The sequence below is a fragment of the Phyllobates terribilis genome, unplaced genomic scaffold (assembly GCF_046119375.1).
Source record: "Phyllobates terribilis strain yellow unplaced genomic scaffold, ASM4611937v1 Scaffold_5__5_contigs__length_657084704, whole genome shotgun sequence".
NCBI classification, from domain to species: domain Eukaryota; kingdom Metazoa; phylum Chordata; class Amphibia; order Anura; family Dendrobatidae; genus Phyllobates; species Phyllobates terribilis.
Genome location: NW_027362765.1, coordinates 626849941 through 626877553, shown reverse-complemented (window position 1 = coordinate 626877553; position 27613 = coordinate 626849941). Strand labels below are relative to the sequence as shown.

General features: G+C 44.8%; 1 protein-coding gene across 2 annotated transcripts in view; it reads right to left on the bottom strand.

Annotated features, from left to right (window-relative positions):
- Window positions 1-27613, bottom strand: part of SLC43A1 (solute carrier family 43 member 1) — a 241742-nt gene that overhangs the window by 163045 nt on the left and 51084 nt on the right. For both annotated transcript variants that reach the window (XM_073686132.1, XM_073686133.1), the window contains exons 4-5: window positions 26747-26802; window positions 16898-16974 (exon numbers count right to left, since the gene is read on the bottom strand). In XM_073686132.1, the coding sequence (XP_073542233.1) occupies window positions 16898-16974; window positions 26747-26802 (133 nt within the window). The remainder of the gene's footprint in view (window positions 1-16897; window positions 16975-26746; window positions 26803-27613) is intronic.

Genomic DNA, 27613 nt, shown 5'->3' with positions numbered 1-27613 from the left:
TTCAAAAAGTCTAATGGCGCTCCTTCCCTTCCGAACCATGCAGTGCGCCCAAACAGTGGTTTTCCCTCACATATGGGGTATCAGCACGCTCAAGAGAAATTGCACAAAAAAATTTGGGGTCCATTTTTTCCTGTTACCCTTGTGAAAATAAAAAACATTGGGTCTAAAGTAACATTTTTGTGAAAAAAGTTAAATGTTAATTTTTTTCTTCCACATTCCAAAAATTCCTGTGAAGCACCTGAAGGGTTAATAAAGTTCTTGAATGTGGTTTTGAGCACCTTGAGGGGTGCAGTTTTTAGAATGGTGTCACTTTGGGGTATTTTCTGTCATAAAGACCCCTCAAAATGACTTCAAACATGATGTGGTCCCTAAAAAAATGTTTTTGTAAATTTTGTTGGAAAAATGAGAAATTGCTGGTCAAATTTAACCCTTATAGCTCCCTAACAAAAAAAAAATTTTGGTTCCAAAATTGTGCTGATGTAAAGTAGATATGTGGGAAATGTTATTTATTAACTATTTTGTGTGACATATCTCTCTGATTTAAGGGCATGAAAATTCAAAGTTTGAAAATTGCAAAATTTTCAACATTTTCACCAAATTTCTGATTTTTTCACAAATAAACGCAAGTTATATCAAAGAAATTTTACCACTATCATGAAGTACAATATGTCATGAAAAAACAAACTCAGAATCACGGGAATACGTTGAAGCATTCCAGAGTAATTACTTCATAAAGTGACAGTGGTCAGAATTGAAAAAATTGGCCCGGTCACGAAGGCAAAAACAGGCTCTGGTGCGAAGTGGATAAATGGAAAGCAGTCTGTCTTCATATACATAACTTATAAGATTTTAATGAATTATGTGAGAAAATATGATTAACTCCCCTAGTCAGGGTCTGTGCGCACGTTAAGTATTTGTTGCGTCTTTGTTGTGTTATTCACACCCAGTTTTGTCACAAAACTTAAAGGATTTCCTAGTGCCAGCAAAGTGAATCCTGAAGTCTTATGCACATGTTGCTTTTTTTCCCTTGCAGATTTGAATCAGTTTCAGATCTGCAGCATGTCAATTCTTTCAGCAATTTTGCAGCGTTTTTTGACCAATTCTAATGAATGTCAAAAATGTGTGGCGCCCTTGCTGCGCATTAGTGCCACAGATCCTAGAGGGGTGCATGGACGGATTCCTACACAAGAGGCCCTCACAGCATACACACACCTCCACCTTCCACCTCAGACCACCAGAGGGAGCCCGGATAGGGATATAAAAAGGGAAGGTGGAGCTAGGCAGTTCAGTCTGGGAGAGAGTCAGTCTGGAGTAAGTCTGAAGTCTGTAAGGAGTCCACTTACAGTCTAAGTCTGGAATCTTCAGTCTAAGTCTAAAGTCTGCTGCAGCCAGAGAGGTTGGCAGATCAGCCCAGACTCAAGGAGCTCAGGTTAGTGAGCCCAAGGCGTGCTGACGCCATAAGAGCGGTGAAGAGTAGCGAGGCCTACTGCCAGTGTGAAGCCTACTGAGGGCCTCGAGCGAGTCCGAAGGCAAGTGGAGTAAGCGAGCTACATAGGGGGCAGAGGAGCTTAACCAGCTCACCCCATAACCATATACCGGACACCGGGTCCGCGTCTTCAAGGATCTCTAGGACCAGCAGAAACAACCGAAACCCCTGGCGAACTACATGTCCCAGGAACACCTAAAGCTGACTGTTATACCAGGGTCAGGAATCACTGAGGCCCAAGAAACCAGGGAGTGTGATCTCCAACAGAAGGCCCTACCACCAGGTCAGCTGGTGCAAGACAGAGACCAAGTTTGGCCTAGCTCCAGGCAGGTCATAAACGTAACAGGAAAAGGCAAGAAACAGGAGGCCCCACACCCGCTCACTGGGGAGAGTCCTGAAATGCACCCTTCACCCTACATTGCCCTGGATCGTGCCTGAAACACCACCAGTAAAGGTACTGAAGTGAACTGTCGTGTGTGTGCTTATTCTTCCTTTGACCCGGCTGGGTCCCCTCTGTCCTGCATTCCTTCTCCTACGCTGCCCTGAGGCCCCCCTCCACCTGTGGGGAGCAGAACCAACTAAGCTGCCCGACCACCGGCCTCAGAGGACTGTAGCAGCGCTGGTGATCCTCACCAGGCACCACAGGTGGCGTCACGAACTTTCCCCTTCCCATACACCTTTTCCCCAATTCCTTCTTCCTTTTAAAGAGTGACCCCAGGGTACGGCCTCGGGAGCCGGCCACCGCGGCATCCCCCAGAACTAACAAATGCATCAAAAAAGTATGCAAAAAAACGCAACAAAAATGTGTTAAAAACGTTCATATTTTGGGCTGTTTTTCCTGCCAGCACATCAATATTTGCAGAAGATTTTTCTGCTGAAAATACTGGGTGTGCACTTATTTTTATTTTTACTCCTTCTCCACCTCCCCAAAGAGTTGGTGCAGAAATTAAAGGAACGGGGTGGGGTAAAGTAAGGCTATGCAAACAAGTAAAAACTATATGGGAAAACAGGATCCTTTTAAAAAAAATACTGTCTGGCTGGAGCCGAAGAGAAAGGTGATGTGTGTGTTCTGCATCTGACAGAAGCGCCCCTGCAAGTGAAAAGGATTCAAGTCAGGAGTGAAGCTAAGCACAGGTCAAGTAGAGTAGCAGTGCAGAGTATTGTCAAGCAGAAAGATAAGGACTGGAATAAATGGTGTCACAGGGATCATCTCCTTCAGCAAACCCTCCCCCCTCCTCCATCTCACTGTGCTGTAAAGAATGCTGTGTTCATTAATGTGCCTTTGCATTAGAACTGTGCTGTCCTGTACTACTGGGAAGACTGTGACCTGCTGTACTACTAAGAAAACTGTACTGTTTGTCACTGGAGCCTGTTGCTCATAAGACTTAACTTGCACTGGCTGTGCGGCTTCTTATTAAATGCTACTGTTGTACCGTTTATGAGGACTCTTGTCAAGTGTGTCTGGTCAGCAGACCTGTGTTCCTGAGAGAAGCTGCAGCACATGGCCTATGGTCTCCCTGAGTAATGATTCCCCCAGGATTCAAAAGAATTCATGTAACCTGTCTCGCCCCTATCTGAACCTAGTGGTGTGCGTGTAACATATACAGTACAGACCAAAAGTTTGGACACACCTTCTCATTTAAAGATTTTTCTGTATTTTCATGACTATGAAAATTGTACATTCACACTGAAGGCATCAAAACTATGAATTAACACACGTGGAATTATATACTTAACAAAAAAAAGTGTGAAACAACTGAAAATATGTCTTATATTCTAGGTTCTTCAAAGTAGCCACCTTTTGCTTTGATGACTGCTTTGCACACTCTTGGCATTCTCTTGATGAACTTCAAGAGGTATTCACCGAAAATGGTCTTCCAACAATCTTGAAGGAGTTCCCAGAGATGCTTAGCACTTGTTGGTCCTTTTGCCTTCACTCTGCAGTCCAGCTCACCCCAAACCATCTCGATTGGGTTCAGGTCTGGTGACTGTGGAGGTCAGGTCATCTGGCGTAGCACCCCATCACTCTCCTTCTTGGTCAAATAGCCCACACAGCACTTACAGTTTGTACTGTACATATACTTAATGTTACTAGTTCAACACTATACTACATCAGGTTAGGGCTTCAATGCAATGAAGTAAGTCACAATAAGACCCAGGTTCATACAGAATTTTTTTGTAGTAAAAAAATGCATGTAAAAGCACTTAATGTTTATAGCTGTCACCAAATTTGACAATACAAACTGTGTACAGTATTGAAAAGATGTTTTAGACCTAATAAGGCTGGTGTACTTATTTTGAAAATCCATGTATAATTCTGATATTGAAATTAGATTTTTACGTGTGGGCCTAATGAGTTTAAGTACATTTTATGTCTGCCCACCCAACCTGAATGACCTGCACCTTGTAATAAGGAATGTAAGATTTCAATCATTGGAGGTGGCCGGTGATGAGTTTATATTTTATAAAGGATTATGCATCCATTCTGACATGGATTTTTCAAGTAAATGCATTAGTCTTATCAGGTCTAAGATATCTACTTGACAATGTATGCAGTTTGTATTGTAATTTATGGGACAGATCCGCTTTAGTGTGTTTTTTTTCCAAGCATTTTAAGGCTCGGTCCAGACTCCATCTGTGCCCACTATCGGGTGCATATGCTCAGGAGGTATGTGCACAGTGGGCACAATCAGGATGGATGTCATGGCATCTATGCACAATAGTGACCCATTGTGAAGAAACTATTATTAAACCTCTGGGACCCATTACGTGTAATGTGATGCACTTGTGACTTTACATCTTATCACGCTGTAAATAAATAAAAAGCAAGTGCATTTAAATAAAATCGGGTTCTTAGTAACACTGTTTTTGATGAAAAATAGTATATAAGCCATCCCACTATCGACAAGGTGAACCCGTTCGGGACGGTCCTACACTGTCTAATATTAAAATCCTTACCATGTGTCAAAGTTGACCTCAAGGTGTGAATAAGGACAGACAAAGGACTGAGTACCAAACTGTGAACACATTCGGATGACTCGATATGCGTGCCAGGTTGAAGGACTCTGCCCTTGCGAATGGGCAACTACTAAAGTGGGCCAAAATTGGTCGGTCTTAAGAAAAAGACTTGAACTCTGTTCCAGGGTCCCAACCGACTGGGACCGAGGTCAAGGTTGACCAACAGCAGAATTGACAAAAATGCGTTAATCAATTGTGCATTTTATATAAAACTGTGTGTTGAAGGTTTTAAATGTACATTGGTGTCTTTCGACCATGTTTTAGGACGGAGGAATGTAAGAGGGTGACCAGTTTTCTGAACTCTGCTATGTGATACATCTACAAACTCTGATTGTGTCACAATTGCTACACTCACTAAACTAAGTGATACATTGTTGGAATTAGGGTCTCTTTTTCTACCTTATGCTGCTTTCAGATGAGGTAGCAAATACCTGGTTACAGTTTACCTTTAACCACAAGACAAATAAACTTTGTAATGTATCTTATCACAGAAATCTACTTCTTTCTCCACTTATTAGTTACTTTTCATACACTTCCCCTCCTTTCTCCATATTCTGAACTCACCATCCTGTCTTAAAAATGTCTAAAATACCTTTTTGTCAAAGCAAACTGGAATCCCAACTCACTGATGTGTCAAGTTACACCTCTAATTATTATACTTTGTAGCATTGGCGTCTCTGTCCCCTGCCTGGCAGAGACGCCATCCCTCTCACCGCCGCGCTCCCCCACCCGGCGTTCTCCAGCGCTCCTCTTCCTGCTGCAGCCGGCGCATGCAGCTTCCCGGGCACGGTGCTTAGGGTGCGCGCGCGCTCCCTCCCTCTTGAAGGGGCCACGCGCCGCCCTAAGGAGTCCCCAGCCAAAATGGAGGTGCCCGAGCAATAGTTGTTGCACAGTGTACTTACCTCTGCTTCAGCCCTCAGGTCTCGCTGCTAGCCTGACTACTCTCCAGCCCGACAGTCTGTCTTCCTTTCAGTCCGCCAGTCTGTCTATGGGCTTTGCCCGCCTGCTTACCTGGAAGCACCTGCCCGCTACCTACCGTGCCTACCTGGTGGTTCCTGCTTGTTACCTGCCGTGCCTACCTGGAGGCTCCTGCTTGCTACCTGCCGTACCTACCTGGAGGCTCCTGCTGTCACTTGCTGTGACCACTTGTCAGCCTACCTGGAGGCTCCTGCTCGTCACTTGCCGTGACCACCTGACAGCCTACCTAGAGGCTCCTGCCTGTCACTTGCCGTGACCACCTGTCAGCCTACCTGGAGGCTCCTGCCCGTCACCTGCCGTGACCACCTGACAGCCTACCTAGAGGCTCCCGCCTGTCGCCTGCCGTGTCTGCCAGTCCATCCACCTGGATCACTCATCAGTCTGCCTGCTGTGCCCATCTGCAATACCGGTCAGTCCCTGTCATCTGTACCGTGGGAGTCACCTGCTCCCTTACAAGGTCGTCCCCAGAGTAGCACCTGGTCCCTCTGCTCGGACCCTCCCTGGTCACGGAGTTGATTGAGCCGCCGTATGACCTAGGTCGCTCCGAGTTGATACCTAGTTACACCCCTCTGGGTCCCTCCTTGCACCACACCACAGATGTTCCACCACCCGGATCCGTAACATACTTTATGCAGGAATGGGAGGAGAACTGAGGAGCAAAGTGAGAAAACAATCAGAGCCAAAAATAGGCAGATTGTAGTGTTGAGCGAACATGCTCGACACTGCTCGGTACTCGCCCGAGCATCACGCTACTCGGGATGTTCGGCGAGCACCGAGCATTTCCGGGTTACTCAGGCGGGAGCTCGGGTCTCCGCCCTGCATGTTTGGTGCTCTTTACAGAGCCAATGAACATGCAGGGATTGCCAGCCAGTCACTGTAATGCCGCAGCCATGTTGTTTGTGGGCATTACAGTGATTGGCTGGCCGCACAGCGTCACCTCCCAGACGATCAGCCCATCATGATTGGTGTGTGTGGGTGTCTGTGCGTGTGTCTGCAAGTGTGTGCGATGTCTGCGGGTGTGCGCGGTGTCCGTGCGATGTCTGCGGGTGTGTGCGATGTCTGCGAGTGTGTGCGGTGTCTGTGCGATGTCTGCGGGTGTGCGCGGTGTCTGTGCAATGTCTGCGGGTGTGTGCGGTGTCTGTGCGATGTCTGCGGGTGTGTGCGGTGTCTGTGCGATGTCTGCGAGTGTGTGCGGTGTCTGTGCGATGTCTGCGAGTGTGTGCGGTGTCTGTGCGATGTCTGCGGGTGTGTGCGGTGTCTGTGCGATGTCTGCGAGTGTGTGCGGTGTCTGTGCGATGTCTGCGGGTGTGTGCGTGCAGGCAGACATAGGCCGATGTGACACTACTACTCCCATCGGCCTATGTCTGTCCCCCGTCCACTCGTGCCAGCAGGATCAGCTCGATGGGAGCAGTAGTTCCCATTAGCCTGATCCTGCTATATAAATTGCTCTACTGTGTCCCCAATAAATTTTAAATACATGTCATTGGTGGCCAGTGGTTGCCTACAATAAATTAGTTCATACATTACCTGTCCCCGCCGATCGCCACCTAAAATAAAGTAAAAAATAAAAAACTACACCTATACTCACCTAGACACCTAATTCCCCGAAGTCATCGATCTCCTGTAATAAAATATAAAATAATAAACCACAACCTTATCCTTACCCCTCCGTAGTAGTCCACGAGTGTCCCAAGGATGATCTCCAGTTTAGAGCAGCCACATAGAATGTGACAGCTCTGAACCGCTGCCGCCGCTAGAATGACGGGGCCGTAAAGCAGCCCCGTCATTGCATAAGCAGGTTCGCCGGAGTTCAGGCAGTGCTGCTCCGGTTAGCTCCTTTACGGCCCTGCTGTATCGTGAGAAATTCCCACGGTACAGCAGTGCCGTAAAGGAGGTCTCCGGAGCTGCGCTGCCTGAATGCACTCCGGTGACCTCAGTCAGTGGCTCACGCTGCCGGGAGCGGACGTGTTCCCGGCAGTGTGAGCTTACAGCAGCAATGACAGCTGTCACATCTCCAGATGTGACAGCTGTGCATGGGAGATCAGCGCAGGAACGTGGACAGGTAACTATTTTTTTTTAGTAAACTAAGAATTAAATAAAATTGTGTGTTTTATTTCAAATAAATTATTTTTTTCTGGGTGTAGTGTGTGTTTTTTCTTTTTAACACTTTGTAGGTTAGTAATGGGGGTGTCTTATAGACGCCCATCATTACTAACCTGGGCTTCATGGCAGCTGGCGCTGACATGAACCCCAACCCTATTACCCCCTGCCACCGCACCAGGGCAGCGTGAAAGAGCGAGGCTAAGTGCCAGAATTGGCGCATCCTATGGATGCGCCATTTCTGGGGCGGCTGACGGCTGGTGTTTCTAGCCTGGGAGGGGGCCAATATTCATGGCACCCTTCCTGGGCTATTAATATCAGCCCCCAGCTGTCTGTCTAGCCTTTGCTAGCTATTAAATAGGGGGTACCCCACGTCATTTTTTTTTGGGGGGGGGGGTCCCCCATTTTAATAGCTAGTAAAGGCTAGGTATTCAGCTGGGGGCTGATATTAGTAGTCTGGGAAGCTCCATGGGTATTACCCACTTCCCAGGCTTCAAACATCTGCCCCAGCCGTCAGCTTAACCTCCGCTAGAGCCTAAAATTATGGGGGATCCCACGCCAATTTTTTTTTTAATAAATCCTTTATTTTAACACTAAATGACATTTGAGGAGTTAATAAAGATGCAGTCCCTAAATTATTATTTATTTTTTAATTAATTTTTCCCAAAAATTTTGACGTGGGCTTTGCCATATTTTTGTATGCCAGCCAGGTACAGCATCAAGCTTCTATGAACGCGCCATTTTCCGGGGTGGCTGTGGACTGCAATTTGCACCGGGGAGGGGGGGGGGGGCGAAAGCTTGGGCCTCCCTGCGCTGCAGATTCCATCTCCCAGCTGCCTAGTTGTACCTGGCTGGACACACAAATAGGGAGAAGCCCCACGTATTTTTTTTTTAAATTATTTCATGAAATTCATGAAATAGTAAAGAAAAAAAGGGCTTCCCTATATTGTTGTGTCCGGCCAGGTACAAATAGGCAGCTGGTGGTTGGGGGCAGCCCGTTCCTGCCTGCTGTACCTGGCTGGACACAAATATAGTGCGAAGCCCCACGTCAATTTTTTTTTAATTATTTCAGGAAATTCATGAAATAATTTAAAAAAAATTGATGTGGGGCTTCGCCCTATATTTGTGTCCAGCCAGGTACAGCAGGCAGGAACGAGCTGCCCCCAACCACCAGCTGCCTATTTGTACCTGGCCGGACACAACAATATAGGGAAGCCCTTTTTTTAAAAAATTATTTCATGAAATAATTTAAAAAAAATTGACGTGGGGCTTCGCCCTATATTTGTTTCCAGCCAGGTACAGCAGGCAGGAACGGGCTGTCCCCAACCACCAGCTGCCTATTTGTACCTGGTTGGACACAACAATATAGGGAAGCCCTTTTTTTCTTAATTATTTCATGAATTTCATGAAATAATTAAAAAAAAAAATACGTGGGGCTTCGCCCTATTTTTGTGTCCAGCCAGGTACAACTAGGCAGCTGGGGGCTGGAATCTGCAGCGCAGGGAGGCCCAAGCTTTCTGGGCCCCACCCGCTGCAAATTGCAGTCCGCAGCCACCCCGGAAAATGGCGCGTTCATAGAAGCGCCATCTTCTGGTGCTGTACCCAACTCATCCAGGGCCCTGGTGCGGTGGCTCACTGGGTAATAAAGGGGTTAAGGCCAGCTTGGCATTATCAGCTGGCCCTAAGCCCGAAATTCATGGGGTCACGCCAATATTAGACATGACCACCATGAATTTCTAGTAAAGTATTTAAAAAAAACACAACACCCAGAAAAAAGTCCTTTAATTGAAATAAACACACAATTCTTTATTGTTCTAAATTAAACTCTACTTACCATCACGCCCATTCCAGCTGAAGCCAACGATCTCCTGCAATAAAAGAAAAATAATAAAGCAACCTCATCCTTACCTTTCCATGGTTCCCACGACAGCTTCAGCTCTGCTACATCGAGATGACAGGCTGGACCGCAGCAGAAAGCTGCCATCCAGCCTGTCATCCCGCAGACACTGAGAAGCGCAGGCATGCTTGCGCTCCTCAGTGTCTCTCTGTGCCGGCATAAAGATGAGCCGAGGTCATGTCCAATGAACTCGGCTCACCTCATGCACGTCACTGACAGCGTGGGAAAATTCTCCTGCACTCAGCGCTTCAGCGTGAGAATTTTCCCACGCTGTCAGTGACGTGAATGAGGTGAGGTCATGTCCAATGAACTCAACTCACCTCATGCACGTCACTGACAGCGTGGGAAAATTCTCACGCTGAAGCGCTGAGTGCAGGAGAATTTTCCCACGCTGTCAGTGACGTGCATGAGGTGAGCCGAGTTCATTGGACATGACCTCGGCTCATCTTTATGCCGTCACAGAGAGACACTGAGGAGCGCAAGCAAGCCAGCTCTTCTCAGTGTCTGCAGGATGACAGGCTGGATGGCAGCGTTCTGCTGCGGTCCAGCCTGTCATCTCGATGTAGCAGAGCTGAAGCTGTTGTGGGAACCATGGAAAGGTAAGGAAGATGTTGCTTTATTATTTTTCTTTTATTGCAGGAGATCGTTGGCTTCAGCTGGAATGGGCGTGATGGTAAGTATGGTTTAATTTAGAACAATAAAGAATTGTGTCTTTATTTCAATTAAAGGACTTTATTCTGGGTGTTTGTGTTTTTTTGTAACTTTGACTATGGGGTTAGTAATGGGGGTGTCTTATAGACGCCTCTCCATTACTAACCTGGGCTTGATGTCAGCTGGCATTATAAGCTGACATCAACCCCAACCCTATTACCCCACTGCCACCGCTACAGGGCAGTGGGAAGAGCGAGGCTAAGTGCCAGAATTGGCACATCCTATGGATGCGCCATTTCTGGGGCGGCTGACGGCTGGTGTTTCTAGCCTGGGAGGGGGCCAATATTCATGGCACCCTTCCTGGGCTATTAATATCAGCCCCCAGCTGTCTGCCTAGCCTTTGCTAGCTATTAAATTAGGGGGGACCCCACGTCATTTTTTTGAGGGGGTCCCCCATTTTAATAGCTAGTAAAGGCTAGGTATTCAGCTGGGGGCTCATATTAGTAGCCTGGGAAGCTCCGTGGGTATTACCCCCTTCCCAGGCTTCAAACATCTGCCCCAGCCGTCTGCTTAACCTCCGCTAGAGACTAAAATTAAGGGGAACCCCACGCCAATTTTTTTTAAATAAATCCTTTATTTTAACACTAAATGACAAGTACAGTAATCAACACTGTCACTGTACTTCATATATATGTGACTGACATGTTTCTATCTATCTAATCTATGTATTCCTTCTATTCTAAATTGTCGGGTACAGATGCTGAATTGCCGGCCGGCTTTTTTAAAGAGACGGTGCATGAAAACACTATTATATTTTTAAATAAATCCTTTACACTAAATGACAAGTACAGTAATCAACACTATCACTGTACTTATTATATATGTGACTGACATGTTTCTATCTATCTAATCTATGTGTGAAGCTCTATTCTTTCTGTTGTAAATTGTCGGGTACCGGTGTATGCCGCTGATGAATTGCCGGCTTTTCATGTAATACATTCTACATTATTCTTAGTTGTTTTCCTTCATGTAGAATTAACCTACAAGGAAAGAAAGGGTTTATTTTCATTCCGATATTTGTGTCCCATTGACTTGCATTGGTTTCCTGTATCGGAATCGGCGATATCCGATACTTTTTGGGTATCGGTCCGATCCAATCCGATACGATATTTCCTGATATCGGAAGGTATCGCTCAACACTATCCTTAACATATTTCACAGGAAAGCACTTTCACTTTCGTTTTAGAACGTTTTATTTTGAGCCTGTAAAAGTGGCTTAATACCTCTGACCACGTTGTTGACAGCAGTAACCTGGGGGTCAGAAATGCTTCCTGGGGCGATCCCCATGCTGTCCCCATGTCATTTGAGCACTGTCACTATCGTTTTGGGCACTTGTTAGGCTTTTAAAAGACTGCCGGGGGAGCCGCCGCAAAAATGCTCGAGTCTCCCATAGACTAACATTGGGCTCGTTGCTCGGGTCGAGCACCCGAGTATCACGGCGAGCTCGGCCCGAGCTTCGAGCACCCGAGCATTTTAGTGCTCGCTCAACACTAGCAGATTGATAAGAAGGCAGTCAGTGATTTAGCGTATCTCAGAGCTGGAAACACAGCTACCATACTAAACTGCTGTATAATGTCCTTTATTTTACTGTTTCTGTAAAACTTTAAAAAAGATTGCAGGATACAAGTCATAAAATGGCCATAAATAGCATTATTCCATACAAACACACAAACACACGACAGATTATTTGGAAAAGTTACCTGAAATGAAAGGTACTGTCACAGATAACATCGGGAGGGGGTCACGTAGATCCCACAGCTGTTACCAGTTTGTTAAGCAGATGCACCTCAGCTGCCTCCAATCGTCAGGACAATTAAGCAATTGACTGAAAAGTGATGGACGAGGTCACTGCTGCTTCCACTACTAAGCCACTTATTAGAGAACTCACATTGAGCGTATGGTATATACACTTCCGATTTCAACGCATGGAATATATATATACCCCGGTACGGTCACTGCCAACTCCACAATAACAAAAAGGAACCACTAGCTGCCACCACCAATAGTTTATACAGGCCGATAGGAAACCCATTACAAGGTAGCGTATGGCTTCTGGGGTGTGGGTTGCAGAGCAAGAGGAACAGAGGTATTAAATTGTATATATTTAATCCGGAAAGGTAGACAGTGTTTATAAAAAAAATATACAAAGATGATACAGAATGGGAACAAAACAATACGGTATATACAATTCCATACAATAAAAGGGATAACAAAAGAAAATTACTAAACCTGATGTAATGAAAATGGCTCAGAGTTTAGTGGAGGGAGGTACTCCTTTGGAAAACAGACAGAACTCACAGCAAGCTGTACCTTCCAGGACTGACCAAAGACAGAAACCCAAACTATAGTTTTTATTAGATCAAGGTTACACCCACATACCTCCCCCTGTTGAGCTTATGTGGGGTCTGGTTGTGGGATGTGCTAAGTCTGTTAGAATTTTATGAGATTCCCAACTTACAGGATATTTTTTCCCCAGGTAGTAGATATTGTCGTCATGTTTCTTATCGAGATCTTACCTATCTATAGAGATGAAACATGGCATAGATAGCACCATCCATTGGACCAACATTAAGTTGGAGGGGTTCTGCCGGCCTTACGATGATGTGAGTGAATATGTTATGTGTGTCCCTTCGCTACAATGCTGAAAAAATATCTCCCATAAATATCATATTAATGCAAACCCCAATATTCATCACTAAGCACTTGCTTCAAAACGTCTCAGAACCATGCTTTGATCAGAGGAAACTCTATCCCTGGGCAGTGTACTTCCCAGCCTCTGTGTAAACGGATCCAAAGCCTTAGTGTCTGGCTCTCAGAGCAGATCTGCTGTAATTACCTGGTCATTGCATGAGCTCCTTACTTCAATGGAGGTTGAGGTGTTAGTTTTTATCACTATCCCAGTTATAATTAGTTTCTCTCTTCCCCAGCTATAATTAATCCCATATGTTCAATTTGAAGGTGATGTGTCACCTCTCTGGAAATGTCTTATGGATTTTAATTTTTCTCTATGGCAGGTACTCTTTAACAATTGAGTGCATTCCACCAGTTTAAGAAACACTGATCTGAAATATTTTGCTTTTTATATTGCATGTATCAATATCCAATATTTTGCAAAGTTAGTTAAAACATTTCCTCTTTAACCCCTTAGCTCAAAATGATGTACATGTATGTCGCTCCACACACGTTAGTTGTCTGCTATGCAATATAGCCAACATGTATCTCTAACAGCAGCAGCCAGAGCTGAGCTCCGATTGCTGCTGTTAACTATTTAGATGCTGCTCTCAATCTCTGACAGCAGCATTTAAATGTAGCAGCTCCCATCACTGACATCTTTGTACTCCTTTGAAGCTCAGCCACAGGCTGAGTTACATAGGAGATTGCAGTCTTCACTATACACTGTAATACTGTGGTATTGCAGTATGTAGAATAAGGAATTGGACAAGCGTAGCCTCAAGTTCCCTATGGGGCTAAAAAATAAAGTAACATTTTTCTAAAAAAAAGTTTTAAATATATATATTTATATCTGCATAAAAAACTAAAATTTATAGGAATCACTCTCTCTTCCCCCCATTTAAAATAAGTAAATGTATTAATCTGAATCAATAAAACCATCATCTAAGGACGCAAAAAATAAGCCCTAACACAGCTACATCAACAGAAAAATAAAAAGATTAGGGTTCTTGGAAAGTGGTGAGACAAACCAACATATTTTTTTTTTTATAAACTTCAGAATTTTTTTCACCGCTTAAATTAAAGAAAAATTGACACAAATTTTTAATAACCAAAATCGTACTGACATGGAAAGTCATGCTTTCAGATTATTTTTACCATAAGATGAATCCCGTAAAAATAAAACTCAAAAATGAAGGACAGAATTGCAATTTTGCACAATTTCATCCCACTTGCATTTTTTTGCCTGTTTGGTAAAATGGATTGTACTGTACATTCAGAACTACAACTCGTTCTGCAAAAAACAAGCTATCAAATGGCTATTTGTATACAAAATAAAAAGAAGTTATGGCTCTTGGAAGAAGAGGAGGGAAAAATGCAAACCTAAAATCGAAAAATGTCTTTAGATACAAGGAGTTAAACGATTTAAATAGTAACTATACTTTTGAATAAGCTGAACAACTGGCTCATAAGTGGAGAAGGATGCAGATTTCTCTGATAAAATGTATTACAAAGTTTCTTTGTTTAAAGTACAGTTTCTCATTTAAAGATGAAAAAGTAATTCACTATCTAAGAATATGCTTTATACAACATAGAAACTAAGATTAGCTTCAAATCTGACACGTCACTTTATGTGGCAATAACTTTGGAATGTTTTAACATATCTGATTCTGAGAATGTTTTTTGTGACACATTATACTTTACGATAGTTGTAAATTTAAGTCAATATGCTTCACATTTATTTATGAAAATATCAGAAATTATTAAAAATGTAATTATTTTTTTTAATTAAAAAAATATATGAAATTATAAAAGTATTTGAAGCCGCAGCAAGCTTTATTATTTGCAGATTTCTTGCAGAGATAGTTGTATTTTTCTCCTAGTAAAATCATGGGGAAAACCATAACACAATTTCCATAGCAGCAGGTTTGTTTAGAACTGGTAAATTCAGGGAACCGTAACATGTCTATCTGGAGCATCCAGCGCTGCCCCAGTCATCATGTTACAGTACTTTCCATGTAATGCTGCAGCCCGCATTAGGACTGAAGTGATGCAGAAAACACATGGATAACCAGGGATGCCCATGATACCCAGATTATTACTCATGGTATTAAAAGTAAACCTGCAATTCTTGTCTATGGTTCACCCGTGTCACTGGATAACAGTTATGGCTACAGTTTCTGCACATCTTTATCTGGTAGTGCCTAAAATGGTATAATATGCAATAATAATTCTACATACAGTACAGACCAAAAGTTTGGACACACCTTCTCATGTAAAGATTTTTCTGTATTTTCATGACTATGAAAATTGTACATTCACACTGAAGGCATCAAACTATGAATTAACACATGTGGAATTATATACTTAACAAAAAAGTGTGAAACAACTGAAAATATGTCTTATATTCTAGGTTCTTCAAAGTAGCCACCTTTTGCTTTGATGACTGCTTTGCACACTCTTGGCATTCTCTTGATGAGCTTCAAGAGGTAGTCACCGGAAATGGTCTTCCAACAATCTTGAAGGAGTTCCCAGAGATGCTTAGCACTTGTTGGCCCTTTTGCCTTCACTCTGCGGTCCTGCTCACCCCAAACCACCTCGATTGGGTTCAGGTCTGGTGACTGTGGCGGCCAGGTCATCTGGCGTAGCACCCCATCACTCTCCTTCTTGGTCAAATAGCCCTTACACAGCCTGGAGGTGTGTTTGGGGTCATTGTCCTGTTGAAAAATAAATGATGGCCCAACTAAACGCAAACCAGATGGAATAGCATGCCGCTGCAAGATGCTGTGGTAGCCATGCTGGTTCAGTATGCCTTCAATTTTGAATAAATCCCCAACAGTGTCACAAGCAAAGCACCCCCCACACCATCACACCTCCTACTCCATGCTTCACGGTGGGAATCAGGCATGTAGAGTCCATCCGTTCACATTTTCTGCGTCGCACAAAGACACGGTGGTTGGAATCAAAGATCTCAAATTTGGACTCATCAGACAGAAGCACAGATTTCCACTGGTCTAATGTCCATTCCTGGTGTTCTTTAGCCCAAACAAGTCTCTTCTGCTTGTTGCCTGTCCTTAGCAGTGGTTTCCTAGCAGCTATTTTACCATGAAGGCCTGCTGCAAAAAGTCTCCTCTTAACAGTTGTTGTAGAGATGTGTCTGCTGCTAGAACTCTGTGTGGCATTGACCTGGTCTCTAATCTGAGCTGCTGTTAACCTGCGATTTCTGAGGCTGGTGACTCGGATAAACTTATCCTCAGAAGCAGAGGTGACTCTTGGTCTTCCTTTTCTCGGGCGGTCCTCATGTGAGCCAGTTTCTTTGTAGCGCTTGATGGCTTTTGCAACTGCACTTGGGGACACATTCAAAGTTTTACCAATTTTTCGCACTGACTGACCTTCATTTCTTAAAGTAATGATGGCCACTCCTTTTTCTCTACTTAGCTGCTCTTTTCTTGCCATAATACAAATTCTAACAGTCTATTCAGTAGGACTATCAGCTGTGTATCCACCTGACTTCTGCACAACACAACTGATGGTCCCAACCCCATTTATAAGGCAAGAAATCCCACTTATTAAACCTGACAGGACACACCTGTGAAGTGAAAACCATTTCAGGTGACTACCTCTTGAAGCTCATCAAGAGAATGCCAAGAGTGTGCAAAGCAGTCATCAAAGCAAAAGGTGGCTACTTTGAAGAACCTAGAATATAAGACATATTTTCAGTTGTTTCACACTTTTTTGTTAAGTATATAATTCCACATGTGTTAATTCATAGTTTGATGCCTTCAATGTGAATGTACAATTTTCAAAGTCATGAAAATACAGAAAAATCTTTAAATGAGAAGGTGTGTCCAAACTTTGGGTCTGTACTGTATTTAAAATGAGAAATTCTCAGGGCCAGAACACTAGATTTTCATGTTCTCCCTTACTAAGACAAATTTACAGAAAAAAAGTATTTGTGGCATGCATTAACATGTGGAAACCTGTCAGACATGCAATGACTGAAGTTATGTATAAGATGTGTATGACGGAACACTTACTGTGAGAGACGTGAAGGTCAGGCAAATACCTCCAAACCCATTTAGAGACAAAGCAAGGAATATGACTGGTGCTAAAACTGTGAAAACATATAAAACCAATTCATGCATAAGTAAACAAATATTTGCATATAATTACGAATAATGTACTCTACAGGCAGCTTTACAAGATAGAATATTTGCAACAAATGGCAAATCAATAGAAGTAAATGAATAATTAAAGGGATTAAAGGGATTATCCAGGACTTTTGTTTTTTTATCCCTATGGGACTAAGAACTTACAAGTAAGATTGTAACTACCTGCCGGTACTGACCAGCAACGATCTATCCCGTCTGAGGTGGCGACTATCTTGCTTACTTTGACCTCATGTTAACAAAGCGGAGTATTTTCTTCTGGGCTGCTCAGTTGGTGGGGTGTCATTTGCTGAGGCCATGCTAATTGTCAGTAATGCCCTGTCGACAGAGCAGAGCAGAAGAGAAGGAGTTCCTCATGACGTAACAAGAAGCAGGAGAATCGCCAGCAGGAGGAGTCTGTGACCACCCTGCCAGCAGAGATTGTTGCAGGGCAGAACAGGCAGGGGGTTAGCAGCTACATGCCTGTAAGTTCTTAGCTCCATTGGGAAAAAAAAGTCCCGGACAACTCCTTTAACAAATTTGTTCTATAATAGTGATAAGTATTTGGCAATAAGACAAGTTGTAAGTGAATTGTTGAATGACATTAATGTACAGTTAGTGGATTTTTTTTAAGCAGATTATGTCTTTCATATTTTACAGTGCATATAATGTCATCCAGCGTCCCTGTGTGCCTCCCCCTCCTCCTGTAAGGGATGCCGACGTACTCACCATCCCGGCCATGCTCCTGTTGCAGACATCTTGCCTAGTGCGCGCTCGTACACTCCCTCTTTCTTAAAGGGGTAACGTACGCGCTCCTTAGATGTCCCCAACCAATACCTGGGAGTCATCTGGTACCTAAGGCACCCTCCCAACATCAAGGACTTTAGTGTCTAGCTTGCCTGTAAGCTACTAAGTCCGTTGTCAGGTCCACTCCTTGCCCGAACCTGTTTCCCTGGGCCTGTATACCCAGCACGTACCCTGAACCTGTACCTGTGTCTGATCTAGTCTGAATTAGGACCTGACTCTTATCCTGTTTGTATCTAGTCAGTATCTTTCCCTGTATGTATTGTCAGTACTTGAACCTGTCTCGGCATCCTTCTGTGTCTGAATTTGCACCTGTTTCCACACCAGCTGTGTCTGATTCAGTTCCTTACCCCAAACCCGTTGTCTGAATTAGTCCATACCCTAAACCTGCTTTAGCATCTCCCTTTCCTAAATCTGCTGTGTCTGAATCTGTACCTATCTTTAATCTGTTGTCGCTGTGCTACATTAGTGATTAGTGTGTATACTGGCTACTTCATTGTAAGTACCCTGTGTGAACTAGGCTCTGTCTGTCTTGTGTGTACCTGTCCTTGTATTGGTCTTGTGTGAACTTAGTCCTGTCTGTCCTGTGTGTACTTGTCCTTGTAATTGTCCTGTGCTAACCTGGCTTTGTCTGTTCCATGTGAACAGAGTCCTGTCTCTCCTGTGGGAATCTGTGGTACCTTGGCTGCAGGGCCGGCGTCAGCACCCGGCGCACCCGGGCAAATGCCGGGGCCCTGAGCAGGCAGAGGGGCCCACTGGCGGTCGCGCACCCCGCTGGGCTATGGGCGGAGGAGAGCGGTGTCAGCGCCCGCCCTTCTCCGCTGCTTGCTCAGGGCCCCGGCAGCCGGATACTTACCTCTCCCCGTGCCTCCGCAGATCCGCTGTCTTCCTGCTCTGCGCTCCCTGTGACGTCTCAGGTCAGAGGGCACGGTGACGTCTTTACACCGCGCCCTCCCCTGAGCCGTCGCAGGGAGCGCTGAGCTGGAAGACACCGACAACGCTGGAGTTCAGAGCTGAGCAGCGAGCGGCGGGCAGCGGGCAGCAGGTAGCAGGTAGCAGGTGAGGAGAAGGGAGGTGAGTATTTGATTTTTTTTTTTTAATGTATGGAGGCATGGGGCAGTATAAAGAGAAGGGGGGGCATCCTGCATGGGGCATTATAAAGAGGGGGGGGGACATCCTGCATGGGGCATTATATAGAGGGGGGGGGACAGCCTGCATGGGGCAGTATAAAGAGAAGGGGGGGCATCCTGCATGGGGCATTATAAAGAGGGGGGGGGACATCCTGCATGGGGCATTATATAGAGGGGGGGGGACAGCCTGCATGGGGCATTATAAAGAGAAGGGGGGGGCATCCTGCATGGGGCATTATAAAGGGGGGGGACATCCTGCATGGGGCATTATATAGAGGGGGGGGGACAGCCTGCATGGGGCATTATAAAGAGAAGGGGGGGGCATCCTGCATGGGGCATTATAAAGGGGGGGGGACATCCTGCATGGGGCATTATAAAGGGGGGGGCAGCCTGCATAGTGCATTATGTGGGGGGGGAACAGCCTGCATGGAGCATTATAAGGGGGGGCAGCCTGTATGGGGCATTATGTGGGGGGTAACAGCCTGCATGGAGCATTAAAAGGGAGGGGCCTGTATGGGGCATTATGTGGGGGGTAACAGCCTGCATGGAGCATTAAAAGGGGGGGGGGCTGTATGGGGCATTATGTGGGGGGTAAAAGCCTGCATGGAGCATTATAAGGGGGGGACAGCCTGTATGGGGCATTATGTGGGGGGTAACAGCCTGCATGCAGCATTATATGGGGGCCAGTATCCTGTATGGAGAGTTATAAGGGGACCGGTATCCTGTATGGAGCGTTATAAGTGGATCGGTATCCTGTATGGAGCGTTATATGGGGGCCAGTATCCTGTATGGAGTTTTATAAGGGGACCAGTATCCTGTATGGAGCGTTATATGGGGGCCAGTATCCTGTATGGAGCTTTATAAGGGGACCAGTATCCTGTATGGAGCGTTATATGGGGGCCAGTATTCTGTATGGAGCCTTATATGGGGGCCAGTATTCCATATGGAGCCTTATATGGAGGCCAGTATTCCGTATGGACCATTATATGGGGGCCAGTATTCCGTATGAAGCGTTATATGGGGGCCAGTATTCCGTATGGAGCCTTATATGGGGGCCAGTATTCTGTGTGGAGCGTTATATGGGGGCCAGTATCCTGTATGGAGCGTTATATGGGGGCCAGTATTCTGTGTGGAGCGTTATATGGGGGCCAGTATCCTGTATGAAGCGTTATATGGGGGCCAGTATTCCGTATGGAGCCTTATATGGGGGCCAGTATTCTGTGTGGAGCGATTCACTGGTTTCTGAGCTATTGTGGAATTTACAATAGATATCTGTCATGTAATGTAAGAAGTGAAATCTTTGCATTGTACTATATATATATATATATATATTTCTCCGCTGTATCTCTGCATCATGAATCGTGGTATGTGTTAAAGGGGCCCACTGAGACTCTTTCGCCCGGGGCCCAGAAAAACCTGGAGCCGGCCCTGCTTGGCTGTCCACACCTGTGGCTCCTTGCCTGTCCACACCTGCAGTTTCCTGCTTGTCTGCATCTGTGGTTCCCTGCTTGTCCGCATCTGCGGTTCAGTACCTGTCCGCATCTATGGTTCCATACCTGTTCGCACCTACGGTCCAGTACCTCACCTGCCAGTGACCCAGCTCTTTCTGTCCTGTCTGTCCAGTCTGAACTGGTTCCTACCTGTTCCTGTATTCCAGTCATACCTGCCAGTGACCCAGTTCTTGCTGAAGCTGTTCCTGTCTGTCCTGTCTGAAATGGGTCCTCCCTGTGCCCGCCAGCACCTGCCTGCTTGTATATCAGCCATGCCCGCCAGCATCTGCCTGCCTGTATATCAGCCGTGCCCGCCAGCACCTGCCTGCCTATATATCAGCTCCGTCAGTCAGTACCTGCCTGTGAATCAGCCATGCCAGTCAGTATATATCTGCTGCACACACGTGCACTTTGCGTGCCCACCAGTGTCTATGCCATTTCTGCCAGCATCTGTCGTCTCACCTTCCTGTCCCTTTGGGGTCAGCTGCTACTGCCGAACGCTGCCCTTGAGTTGTACCTGGCAGCTACCTGCCACACAACCCTGACCTCACCACTAGAGGCTCCAGCCAACTCCAAGGTAGCTGCTTAGTTATGCCCCTCCAGGGTAAGACTGGTCCGTGGCGCAGTGGGTCCACGATCCATGCTCGGCGTTAAACAGTCTGAGCTTGAGCGTAACAGTGCAGACCTAGGCAAGCTACTGCCCTCGGGCCACATCTGTCCCTTTGGTTATTCCTGTCCAGAAAGGGACAGCAAAACAGCTGGAAACAGTGGCTCGCAGGTTGCATGCCGCCGCCGCCGCTCTCCCCACCTCCATGCCACATCTCAATTTCACCACTACCTGCATCCTCGGGATGCAGATACTGGTGAATATAATGGTGGAGGAGAGAGTCGTTGGACCCATTCCCGTTACAACTGAGTGTGTTACCACAGCAAGTGTAATGACGTCATTACATTGTGCCTGCTGTGGAGTCTCAGTGTGTAGAGCAAAGACCAGAATCAAGCAACGCACCTGGGAAACAGGAATGAGGTGAGTATTTTGTGTTTGGGGTTTTTTTGGTATTCACTTGAAGGGGGGATATGTGTGGCAACCATGTGTTTAGGGACTGTGGGGGACATCATAATGTTTTATGGGGTTTTTGGGGATCATACTGTGGGAGCTTGATTCTGTCTTAGGGGCTGTGGGAGATCATACTGTGGGGATCCTCATTCTATATTTGCGGGTTATGTGGATCATACTGTGGGGGTCCTCATTCTGTGTTGGGGGCTGTGGATGACCATACTGGGGGGGGGTCCTCATTTTGTATTGGGGGCTGTGGATGATCATGCTGATTGTGGTTCTCATTCTGTGTTGGGGGTTATGGGAATCATATTTTGAAGGTCTCCCTTTATTGTTAGAGGCTGTGGGGATCCTCACTCTGTGTTGGGAGCTGTGGGGGATCATACTGTGGGGGTCCTCATTTTATGATGGGGGTTATGAGGATTATATGGTGGGGGTCTTCATTCTGTTTTGGAGTGCCATGGGGGCATCATATTGTTTTGGGAGAAGCTGTTGATCGTAGCAAAAGGGCCAAATAACAGGAGCAGTATGATATACTTCTTTTTATAAACTTTGTAAAAATCAGTAAATTATGGTTTTGATCTGCTCAAAAATAAGCAATAAAATTAATATTAATATAAAATAATAATACTTTGTTAATTACAATATTTGACAGAATTTCAATGAATTGGTTCAGCTCCACACAACAGTTACAGTCTCTCATGTCGCTGCTTGGGAAAATTCATTGCCCACCCCTGCTATAACGAATTGTATTTTATGGGGCGTTAAGTTAAAGGGATTGTCCAGGTGAAATTAAAATTTTACCAGTTGCTTGGTATAATAAAAAATAAATCTTACATAAATAGAGTCTGCGTTTAGACCAGAAGGAAGACATCACCGTTCCATCAGTAGCAGAACTACTGTGATTGGCTGTTTTGATCAGGTGACTTCATTAGCTTGTTGTCATCGCTAAAATCACTGATGATGCGCTGTTAAAGTCACCTGACCAAGGCAGCCAATCACAGGCTGCAGCAGTTCTGCTGCAGCTAATACAATGATGTTTTCCTTCTACACCGCGTGCAGAATTATTAGGCAAATGAGTATTTTGATCAATTCGATACTTTTTATACATGTTGTCCTACTCCAAGCTGCATAGGCTTGAGAGCCAACTACTAATTAAGTAAATCTGGTGATGTGCATCTCTGTAATAAGGAGGGGTGTTGACTAATGACATCAACACCCTATATAAGGTGTGCTTAATTATTAGGCAACTTCCTTTCCTTTGGCAAAATGGGTCAGAAGAGAGATTAGACGGGCTCTGAAAAGTCCAAAATTGTGAGATGTCTTGCAGAGGGATGCAGCAGTCTTGAAATTTCCAAACTTTTGAAGCATGATCACCGAACAATCAAGCGTTTCATGGCAAATAGCCAACAGGGTCACAAGAAGCGTGTTGACCAAAAAGGCGAAAAATAACTGTCCATGAATTTAGGAAAATCAAGCGTGAAGCTGCCAAGATGCCATTCGCCACCAGTTTTGCCATATTTCAGAGCTGCAACATTACTGGAGTATCAAAATGCACAAGGTGTGTGATACTCAGAGACATGGCCAAGGTAAGAAAGGCTGAAAAACGACCACCTTTGAACAAGAAACATGAGATAAAACATCAAGAATGGGCCAAGAAATATCTTAAGACTGATTTTTCAAAGGTTTTATGGACTGATGAAATGAGAGTGACTCTTGATGGGCCAGATGGATGGGATAGAGGCTGGACCAATAAAGGACAGAGAGCTCCACTCCGACTCAGACGCCAGCAAGGTGGAGGTGGGGTACTGGTATGGGCTGGTATCATCAAAGATGAACTTGTGGGACCTTTTCAGGTTGAGGATGGAGTGAAGCTCAACTTCCAGACCTACTGCCAGTTTCTGGAAGGCAACTTCTTCAAGCAGTGGTACAGGAAGAAGTCGGTATCGTTCAAGAAAAACATGATTTTCATGCAGTACAATGCTCCATCACATGCATCCAACTACTCCACAGCGTGGCTGGCCAGTAAAGGTCTAAAAGAAGAAAAAATAATGACATGGCCCCCTTGTTCACCTGATCTGAACCCCATAGAGAACCTGTGGTCCATCATAAAATGTGAGATGTACAGGAAGGAAAAACAGTACACCTCTCGGAACAGTGTCTGGGAGGCTGTGGTGGCTGCTGCATGCAATGTTGATCGAAAACAGATCAAGTAACTAACATAATCTATGGATGGAAGGCTGTTGAGTGTCATCATAAAGAAAGGTGGCTATACTGATTACTAATTTTTTGGGTTTTTGTTTTTGCATGTCAGAAATGTTTATTTCTAAATTTTGTGCACTGATATTGGTTTACCTGGTGAAAATAAACAAGTGAGATGGGATTATATTTGGTTTTTATTAAGTTGCCTAATAATTCTGCACAGTAATAGTTACCTGCATAAACAGATATTCTCCTAAAATAGCCAAATATAAAAAAAAAACACTCCAACTTCCAAAAATATTAAGCTTGGATATTTATGAGTCTTTTGGGTTGACTGAGAACATAGTAGTTGATCAATAATAAAAATAATCCTCTAAAATACAACTTGCCTAATAATTCTGCACAAAGTGTAGTATAAACGCAGTCCATGGAGCGATCTACACAGAATACGTGTAAGTGTCAATAGGTTACTTTCACTTTGCTTGTTATTATTTAAATCAGATGTTGCTGCCGCTTTATACAACACCAGAACAGCTGCAGCTCTCAATTCAGTCACCCCCCTCACACATACCAAAGCTCACACAATCAACAGGCAACCCTGGCACACCAGCCTAACTAAAGAACTGCGACGGGTCTCCAGGGTTGCTGAGCGTAGATGGAAAAGGTCCCACTCCAATGAGCACTTCATCACATTCAAGCAGTCCCTCATTACCTTCAAGTCCACACTGCAGAAAAACAAACATACTTCTCATCTCTTATATCCTCCATGTCTCACAACCCTAAACAACTATTCAACACCTTCAATTCTCTCCTCCGTCCCCCAGCGTCTCCTCCATCTCCTCTCATCTCAGCCAAAGACTTTGTCTCATTTTCAAGCAGAAGACTGACACCATCAGACAAAGCCTTTGCCTAAAGTCTTCACATCTACTCAATCCTCCTCCTCCAAAACCAGCTTCTCCACCATTATGGAAGATGAACTTTCCTCTTTACTCTCTAAATCACACCTCACCACCTGTGAACTTGACCCAATCCCATCCCACCTCATCCCCAACCTTACCACAGTCTTCATCCCAACCCTAACCCACCTTTTCAATCTGTCACTAACAACTGGTGTCTTTCCCTCAGGCTTCAAACATGCCTCGATCACACCCATCCTCAAAAAGCCCTCACTTGACCCATCCTTTCTGTCTAGTTATTGCCCCATATCACTTCTCCCCTATGCCTCAAAACTACTGGAACAACATGTCCATTTTGAACTGTCCTCCCACCTCTCCTCCTGCTCCCTCTTTGACTGCTTACAATCTGGCCTCTGACAGCACCATTCTACTGAAACTGCCCTGACTAAAGTCACCAATGACCTACCAACCACCAAATCAAAGCAACACTACTCTGTCCTCCGCCTCCTGGACCTGTTATATGCCTTTGACACAGTGGGCCATTCTCTTTACTACAGACTCTCTCATCTCTCTTGGATCTCCTCATACCTAACAGACAGGACATTCAGTGTCTCCCACTCACACACCACCTCCTCATCTCGCCTCCTACCTGTCGGTGTCCCCCAAGGTTCAGTCCTAGGGCCCCTGCTCTTCTCCATTTACACCTTCAGCCTGGGACAGCTCAGAGTCTCACGGCTTTCAGTATAACCTCTATGGTGATGACACACAGATCTACCTCTCTGGACCCGATATCTCCTCCCTACTAACCAGAATTCCACAATGTCTGTCCGCTATTTCATCCTTCTTCTCTGCTAGATTTCTAAAACTTAACATGGATAAAATAGAATTCATCATCTCTCCACCACCTCATTCAATCCCCCCATCTGACCTATCGATCAATGTCAATGGCTGTCCACTCTCCCCAGTCCCGCAAGCTCGTTGGCTTGGGGTAACCCTGGACTCTAATCTCTCTTCAAACCACATATCCAAGCCCTTTCCACTTCCTGCCGACTCCAACTCAAAAACATCTCCCGGATCTGCACATTCCTCAACCACGAATCTGCAAAAACACTAGTGGACGCCCTAATCATCTCCTGCCTTGACTAGTGCAACCTCCTGCTCTGTGGCCTCCCTTCTAACACTCTCGCACCCCTCCAATCTATCCTAACCTTTACTGCCCGACTAATCCACCTGTCCCCCCACTAGTCCCTGGCCTCTCCTCTCTGTCAATCCCTTTACTAGCTCCCCATTGCCCAGAGACTCCAGTTCAAAACCCTTACCTGGGCATACAAAGCCATCCACAACCTGTCTCCTCCATACAATTGTGAAGTAGTCTCCTGGTACTTACCTGCACACAACCTCCAGATCTCACAAGATCTCCTTCTGTACTCCCCTCTTATCTCATTTTCCCACAATTGCATACAAGATTTCTCCTGTGCATCCCCCTACTCTGGAACTCTCTACCCCAACATATCTGGCTCTCACCTACCATGGAAACCTTCAAAAGGAACCTGAAGACCCACCTCTTCCGACAAGTCTACAACCTGCAGTAACCACCACTCCACCATACCACTGCATGACCAGCTGTACCCTCACCTTCTGTATCTCCACCAATCCCTTGTAGACTGTGAGCCATCATGGGCAGGTTTCTCTCTCCTCCTGTACCAGTCACCGTCATGTTTTGTTCAAGATTATTGTAATTGTTTTTGCTATGTATACCCCCTTTTCACATGTAAAGCGCCATGGAATAAATAGCGCTATAATAATAAATAATAATCATAATCTACTAAGCCACCAATAAAATGTAAATTTTGCCTGAACAACCCCTTTATTTAAATATTAGTTTATGCAAAATAAAAAACCACCAATTTTTTTTTAGGAAAAATATATTCATTTGCAATGCAATTGTTTCAAAAATAAATAAAATAATTAAGTTTTAAGATTTGAAGTTCTAAAGATTAAAATCAAACTGGTGAATGGCTTGTTCTTTAGTGCTATCTATTTGCTTGCACACAAATCGACAATGCGACTCATATCAGACCGGAGAAAAAGTAGGCATATCAACCAGGTGTATTTATTTTTTTCAGCATTGATTAATATTAAATAATGGATCTACTTACCTGAAGGATCATACCCAGCAAGAGCCATCAGGGCACAAGAAAGTGCAAAGCAGAAGCTATAAAAAACATGAACAATAATCACATAAAATATAACACTTTATTTTATTAATTCTATGTTAAAGGGGTTGTCTTTGCAATATTAAAGGAGTTGTCCACTACTTTTACATTGATGCCCTATCTGTAGGATCAGTAGCTTTCCGCCTTCAACTGCCCAGAACAATGAAGATACATCCAGTGTTCCATGTCTCCTTACTAAAGCCATTTGTTCCAAATCCTTTTCCAGGGCGTTGTCTACCTCCTCCTGATCCTATTGAAGTGGATGGGCAAGAATATCACACAATTAAAAAGGTTCTGGATTCCAGAATATTCAGAAACAATTTGCAGTAATAAAGTGGCAAGGGTACGGCCCTGAAGATAACTCGTGGGAACCTGTAGAAAATATCAATGCTCCTCGACTGCTTAAACAGATTCAACAAAAATACCCACATAAAACAAGCCAACATTTATCCAGAGGCCGCTGTTGAAAGGGGGGAGTAATGTCGGAATTACAGTTGTCCTTCTACAGTTTGACCGCTAGTGGCTGCTATTGTTCACCTTAATAATTGAGCTGCAATCCCACTCCTTACCACTGGAGGCTGCAGTTGTGTTCTGCAATTGCCATTTACTAAGATGGCAGATTCTGAACCTGTGGGATCCATCTTGTTTCCTGTTTGGGCCTACTTAAAGCTGCATGGATCTCTCACTCATTGCTTGAGTATTGTGTCTAGCTGTTAGCCTAGTTTCCAGTCTCCAAGCTCCTGAACATTCTTAGCTAGATTGTTTTCACCTATCTACGGATTGCTTCCTACAACTCCTTTTGCTAACTAC